Genomic DNA, 7298 nt, shown 5'->3' with positions numbered 1-7298 from the left:
GAGCAGAGTCGGCCGCCGCGCCGTGCAGTACCGGACTCCGCCTGGCACGGCGCCCCCCAGCGGCCGGGCGGGGCGCGCCGCACGTGCCGGCGGGCGGGGCGGGGCGGAGGTCCGGAGGAGGCCGCGCAGGCGCGGCGGCAGGAAGAGGACGCCGGTGGGGCGGGGCGTGCCGGGGCGTGTCTGCTCCCGGCGGCGCCTGCGTGGCGCGATCACGTCGCGTCGAGGCGGTCGCTGAGGGCGGGTGGGCGTGGCGCGGCGCGGCGCGCGCGGCCCTTCCTTCCCGTCCCTGCCCCCCTGGCCGTGCCCGCCGCCGCCCCCACCCCCACCCCCGCCCGCCGCCCAGAAGATGGCGAGCCCGTGCGGGCGGCAGCAGTGCTCCATCCAGAGGCGCGGCGTCCGCCACCAGCTCGATTCGTGGCGACACAAGCTCATTCACTGTGTAGGTGAGGGAAGGCGGCGCGGCGGGGGAGGCCGGGACGGGCCCGGCGGCGGCGGCGGGAGGCTCCGTGCGGGGACGGACGGACACACACACACACACACACACACACACACGCACCCGCACCGTGAGGCGAGCGGCGGCGCGGCCTGCGGGCCCGCCCCCTCCCCCCGCCGCCGTGAGGCGAGAGCGAGCCCCGCCCTTCGCCGGGGAGGGAGCGGCGGCGGCGGCGGCGGCTGGGGGGGGGTCCTGCCCTGCCCTTTTGTGCGGCCCCTGTCAGCGCCGCGCCCGCTCCTCCCCGCCCGGCCCGGCCCGGCCCCACCGGACCGCGGTCCCCTTCAAACTTGTTTACGGCGGGGAGCGGCCCCGCCTGTCACTGCCCATCCGCCGCCGCGGGAGGCGAGGCGAGCCCGGCCCGGCCCGCCCGCCCCCGGCCCGCCGCCCCGAGGCGAGGCGGGAGGGACGAGGGAGGGAGGGGCCCGGCGGGGGGGGGAGGCTCCGGGAGCGGGAGGCTCCGGGAGCTGGGGCGGAAAGTTGTGGGTCGGGGTGCCGGATGGCCGCCGTCAATCGGGAGCGGGGCTGCGGGGGTTAAAAGGATGTGTGATTGCTTTTCTCCTCTTCCCCCCCCTCCCCCCCTTTTTTTTTTTATTCCCCTCCTCCTCTCTTGTGCGCGTTTGTTGTTGTGCAGGCTCAAATATTTGGGGGGGTGTGTTTTGAAAAAGAACTCCCCAATGCCCTTTCATCTTGGGTAACTTTGTCCATGCAAAATACAGATTTTTTTTTGCTCTTTTCTCCTTCCCTAGTGAGAAATCGAGGCCTTTTCCACGGGTCCCAAAATACAAATAAATGCCAGCTCTAGGCCAGGAATTCGGTGGGTGTCTGCAAAGGCAGTCTAATAGATTTGACATCAGTAGACTATGAACTTCCAGCACAACCTTAAAAAAATAATCTCTAACCAGAACACTGGTACGTCTCTTCTTGTTTGGCTTCTTGCTTTTAATTGAGCACAAACCCTCATTTTATTTTTAAATATGCAAATATGGCCATAATCTGCCAGTGACTGCTCAGCGTAGGTAATCTGTAATAACAGTCACAGATTCACTTTAGTTCCTTGTGTGTGGAGTTAAACCTCTTATTGTCAGTTAGCTCAGCATCCTAGTTCATTATCAGGGATTTGAAACACCATTTTTGGTTACACCAGGGGTTGTAACTGCTGCTGTCTATATTTTTGGCTTCATCTAAGCGTTTAAATTTTGTAACGTAAAAGTGTGTGCTCGATGCTTATTAACTCCAGATTAAAATGAGCAATTACCTTGTTTTAACCTTAAATCGATTTAAGGGCAATACGTTGCTGAGAAACTCAGCCTCTGCATGAAAGTGCTGTTTTTTCTTTCCAACCAATTATTGATGCTTCTAGATCCAGTTTATGGGGGTTTATTTTGATTCTAGCTTTGCTAAGTTAGGAACGTTTTGTTGACTTCCACCTCTGCTTGAACAAGAGTTATTTCACTTCTATCTCCTTTTCTCATCTCTTCTTACCTTGGCTGCTGGGGATCACCTGTTCTAGTCCTTTCCAAACTCCCTACTTGCAGCATGTCATCCTGCCTTCCTCTCAGTCCCTGCTGCTTTGTGGCTGGGTCCTTCAGGCCTCCAGTGGAGCTGTCCCGCTGCTCACGGTTTCACCAGAGAGCGGTGAGGAGTAAATGGAGGGGGGGAGGGAAAAAAAGGACAGTTTCAAATCTGCTGTTGAAGATCTTGTGTTTGGGTAGAATGCAAGAATTCTGTCTGTTCCTTATGCTGCTTTTTGGGAAAATCTTGGGTAGCTAGAGAAGTTTGTGTTATCTACAGCCTTGGGGAAAATATTACATTATTAAAGTTTTTTTTTGACAATCCTAAGTACTAAAACTTGAACCAACCACCACCGCCACCCCCATTTATACACACCCTGTTCCACTTCCCTAAAGCCGTTTAAATTACCAGCTTCTGGAGCAGTTACTTTCTCCTCTGTCCCTTCCATATCTCTTCCTCACGCTTGAAATTGATATATGTTTTGTTCCTCCAAACGATTTCCCCCTGTGAAAGCCCCTCTGTGTGTGTTTGACAAAAGATATTGTGAACATTGTTAAGCGCAGAGCTGACCGGGATTTTTTTGGAGGTAAAGTACAAAACCATATTTTTAAAAAAATAAAGTCCAAAGTGTAAGAGTGCTATGTGACTTTTATCTTGATGGCAGTATGTCATAAATAGTTTCAACCTCAAATTGATCAGCTTTATGAGATCTCGGGACCTGCCCTGTTCCTAGTATGAATCTTGCATCAATTGTTGGGTCATATAAATGCGTTAATTGTTACCTTTTTTGGTTTTGATATTTTTTTGTAGAATTATAAAAGGTTTATTGCACTAGCCCAGGATGTCCAGCTGAAACTGTTCTGTGATCTTAACCCCCTTCCCCAAATACGTATCTGTTGCCTTTTTAAGTGAGCTTTGACAGTGTTCCTTGAAATGTGGTAGCTGACCTGTTAAATGATATAATGTTCTGTTTCACCTTGGCTGTTTGTAGTCTTTAAGAATTTGTTCCTTCAGTAAATGGCGATAGATAAATATGGGGAAGTAGAGTGTGGGAAAATCCTTCTTGTTACTTCAGAGATATCCTTTCATATTTAGTCCTGAAAGTAAATCTGAGTTTTGTGGGGTTCTCTGTGTTAGCATCATTCCCTGAAAAGTCATTCTAATACCACACAGTGTGGTAATCAGAAAAAAATAAAGCCTGTGGTTTGAGCTAGTACATTTGGCAATAAAAATGGCTTTAAATAATTCACTTTTCCCTCTTGTGTGTTGCTTCTGCAATAGGCCACTCTGTTGGACTGTGGCTTCATGACAGTTTGTCAAACTAAGCTTGTGCTCTTAAGGGTAACAAAACCAGAGGAGGACTGAAGGACCACCTTTGCCCACAGGAAGCCAATTCAGGGGAGCTACGCTAGCAGAAAATGTCATCTTTTGGAGGGAGTAGAATAATCTTCTATATAGCTCATTGAATTGGCTTGCTGTGGGGTCAAGCAAATACTAGTGCTAGCACAAGGAAGAGGGTGAGAATGTTTAGCTGGTGGAAAGGAAGAGTGAGAACGCAGCAGCAGAGACATGGATCATCTTGAACTGTCACAGTGTTGCACCTTCGGTTGTACCAGCACAGCTTTTTGTGGGAGGTAGCTCAGGGAACTGGTCTGGCTTAGACCTTCCTTCCTCATTGTGCATTCCAAGCCACTTCTTTGGGGGAGGGAGGTCGTGCGGCTGGTGGGGGGCAAGTTCTGTTGATGCAGTGATGCAACTGAGGGAGCAGTGTGCTGTGGCCAGGGGTTGGAGGGAAGCATGGAGAAGGGCTCTCTAAGCTCTCTTTGCGGTGAGATGCGTTGGGCTGTTGAACCTCAGTGTAGGAGGGTAGCCTGGAGTGGCGTGCAGCATCTTGATGCCCTGGTGGAACTTTGATTCTAGAGACATGATATGCCAGATAACTATTTGATGCTGACATGTGTGCTCTCCGTACCAATCTTGAGTGTTAGCGTCTTTCTCAGTGGCCAAAAGCAGATAACTAGAGACAAATGTATGTGGTGATTTCCTGGCTCTCCCCTCCAGCCTTCAGTCACTTGCTGTTCAGGCACTTGCTGAATTGGAAATGGTTGATGAGATCAGATCAGCTAAGGAATGGGGAGTTTGAGAGAGTAGAGAACCTGTGGATCCCTGAAGCCCTCCTGACACCTTTTACATGGGCAGTAATAGCATTGCATTGCCGTCTGGTTACTGGAGTGATAGTTTGAGGTGGTCGCATGCGTTTCTACTAGCTCGCGATGCTTGGCCCTTTGTTAAATATTAGCTATACACTTAGAGACTCCCTGTCTGAATTACAGCCTGGGGTGGGGGCAGGGAGGCAACACAGCAGTGATCCTAGTTTTGGGAGCAAAATGATGATTTAAAGTGAAAACCTGTAACATTCACATAAGATTTCTAATCTTGAGCTCTGTCAGTGTTTCACTGAGATGCTGCTTAGCTGTTGATTTTACTCTTAAGCTGTCACAATAAGCTGAAATTATTTCCTGTTTTTCTTTTTTTAAAATGATTGTTGCTGGTTGAAACCTAAGTGCCTGATCTGTTTCTGTGTACTAAGTTTTGAATGGTGGTGGTCTTCCATGACTGTAGATACTTAGGACTGAAGTGTGGATCCTGTGGAAGAAATATGATACATCAGGAAGTATTGGAAGATATGCTATTAATCAAGAGAAGGTGTATAACAGTTGAACAATTCTGAAATCTTTATTACATTTTCTTATCTTGATTATTGCTTGGGTATAGTTCCAGCCTGTATGTGATATGAATTAAGTGCTGCTTCCAAACAGTTAGTAGCCATGTTATCTCATTGTTTTGGAAGTAGGCTTGAGTCTCCAAGTGTTTAACGTAGTTCTAGTTCAAAGGGCAGACTGTATTTCTTTGTTCCAAAATGAGAAGGCTTATTATAGCCCTGATGTTGATGAAAAATAATAATAAAAAGCAAGTTAGCTGAAACTGTGTTAAACTAGAAGTTTAAATGTAGGGCTATTCTAAACTAGTATCTGTTTTAGACATGCCCCCGTCCATGTCCCCGGCAAACGTGCAAGTGGTACTATTTGCCTTATTTCAACCTGCACGTAATGTAGATGCAGCTTGTGGCTTTTTTAAATAATATAAATCCATTGTACGGAAGCTTTGTGGTTTATTAGCTGAAGGCTTGTTCAAGAAGATCTGGGCTACACACAAACGTTTTTGCCTGCTGGCAGGATGGATACAGGAAGGGAGAATTACCCTTTTATGACAAAGTTATGCCAGGAAAAAATTGAAGCAGCTGTCATTTAAAAATAAAAATCTTTAGTTGTAAGGAGTGAAATTTACAGCTTGATATTTAGCTTTACTTTAAATGTGCATGGAAGGATGTCATGCATCTGAAGAACAGTAGAAGTTGAACTGCGGGGGATGAATCTCGATCTGTTTCAAACATCTCTTTGGATTCACCATAAATCACTTCAGATTCGCCTGTGTTTCCCTATTTGCAAATGAAGAATAACTTCTGCCCAACAGGGACAATGTCATCCAAACAAAAGCAATTAAAAAAATTTTTGATAATCACTTTGTATTATACCATCTTGAGTTCTTCTGCTGGTGGCTGTGACATGAAGTTTTGGACTAGGCCAAATCACTTGTTTATTTTGCATTTCAATAAAAATCTATTTTGTGTGAAGTAATAACTATCACTGCAAGGTGGGAGGTTTCCTTCTTGGGACGTGTTCGTCTTGCAGGAAGTATAGGGTTTTTTGACTTAACTTTTAACTAAGAGCTAATGACATTCAGAGTTCATCCACTTTTAATAGAACTTCTCAAAATGAATTACAGTAATCCATTCTGTGCATGCAGGAAGTAGTCCAAATCCACCTAGATAAAATCTTTGTAGTATTTATACTGAGATATATACACTACAGATTTACAGCCTTGTGGTATGGCACCATTTAAAAAGAGTACCTGACGGACTGTTTGCATTTTTTTAAGCCTTTTTTGACAGTTTGTGCTGTATATTAATGATAATCTAAATACAGTTATGTACAGAAATACAATACTGCACTTTAATTAAGAATGGATGATACACAATCCCATTTCTTGTGCTCAGTTGTCTAAATCCTTATTGCACAGTACTTAAATAGCTTAATGCTCTGCCAACTTAGGGTATCTTACATCCAGAAAAGCACCGTCATGTGTTTTGGGGTGCCTTTTTTTTTGGTCTGAGAACTCATGTTCTTTCATAGCTAATGTAAAATAACAATGAGAATTCTTCCTGAAAGTCAGTTTGGGCAAGGTTTGAGGAAAAATAGGCATTTAATGGGGTTAAAGAAAGGTAGCCCTGTCATACTAATTGAGGTGGAGGGGGCACTACCGCAATATTTTACATGGGACTTTCCAGTCTTCCTCACCCTCCTATGTATATATGTTTTCACTTTGAAGGGGATGAAGCTTTGGTTCTCAAAGGTTACTGGGATGGATGTTTCTAATTCGCTGAGAAATACAAAACTTTTGGGATTTTCAGGAGGCAGTGTTGGACGGAATGGGCTGAGCCAATCTAGGCTCTACCTCTGGCCAAAAGGGGTGGTAGTGCTTGTTCTTACTAAACTGACAGAAGACTCTGCAAAACCAGCTCATCTTCTGGTAATGCTTAGTAACCCGAGTCATCCTAGCCAGGAATGAGATGAGGAGAGCTCATCTGAAGCGCTGGATGGGGTCACGTCCGTGGGGTGAAGGGAAGGGGAGAGAACAGGATAGCCTCCTCCAAAGGCACGGAGTTTTCTAGTCTGCATCTTCTGTCTTGTGACTGCACCACAGACTGTGGTTATGTTTGACAGCAGTGCTGTCTATGCTGGCTTAAATAGTTCCCTCTGTGCAGGCACAACTCTGTGTGGCAGCCTAGTGAATCAGTTCCCTGACTAGACCCGACTAGAAAACAGTCTTTTTTTTATTTTGCTACAACATCTGCAGGGGATGGAGAGGCAGAGAAGGAAGAGTTGAGGCTATTCAGCTGGTATTGTCACACATGCACAAATCCAAGTTGTCTTTTGCTGAATAAGTGCTAATTTCTGCATGCATCGTCTCCCCTTAAGTAGCAGGAAGATTGCTTCATTCTCCCTCTTCAAAGCATGGTGGGTTATACTATGCTTTCCCCCGATAATGAACTATGGGCTTTGCTTTCCCGACCACACTGGGCACTCTCATCCTGTACCTCCATTAATAAGTTGTAGCTTTACACCACCTCTCCTCACTATCTCTGCAGGCCTCTGGGGTTCCTCAGTTCTCT

General features: G+C 46.8%; 1 protein-coding gene across 1 annotated transcript in view; it reads left to right on the top strand.

Moving 5' to 3' along the window:
• Positions 1-215: 215 nt before the first annotated feature.
• Positions 216-7298, top strand: part of LCOR (ligand dependent nuclear receptor corepressor) — a 61796-nt gene continuing 54713 nt past the window's right edge. Inside the window, exon 1 of the mRNA XM_064463977.1 lies at positions 216-443. Within this exon, the coding sequence (XP_064320047.1) occupies positions 347-443 (97 nt within the window). The 5' untranslated portion in view covers positions 216-346. The remainder of the gene's footprint in view (positions 444-7298) is intronic.

This window comes from Phalacrocorax carbo, chromosome 12 (assembly GCF_963921805.1).
Source record: "Phalacrocorax carbo chromosome 12, bPhaCar2.1, whole genome shotgun sequence".
Classification (NCBI taxonomy): Eukaryota; Metazoa; Chordata; class Aves; order Suliformes; family Phalacrocoracidae; genus Phalacrocorax; species Phalacrocorax carbo.
The sequence above is the reverse complement of the archived record's forward strand: the minus strand, read 5'-3'. Positions and strand labels throughout refer to the sequence as shown.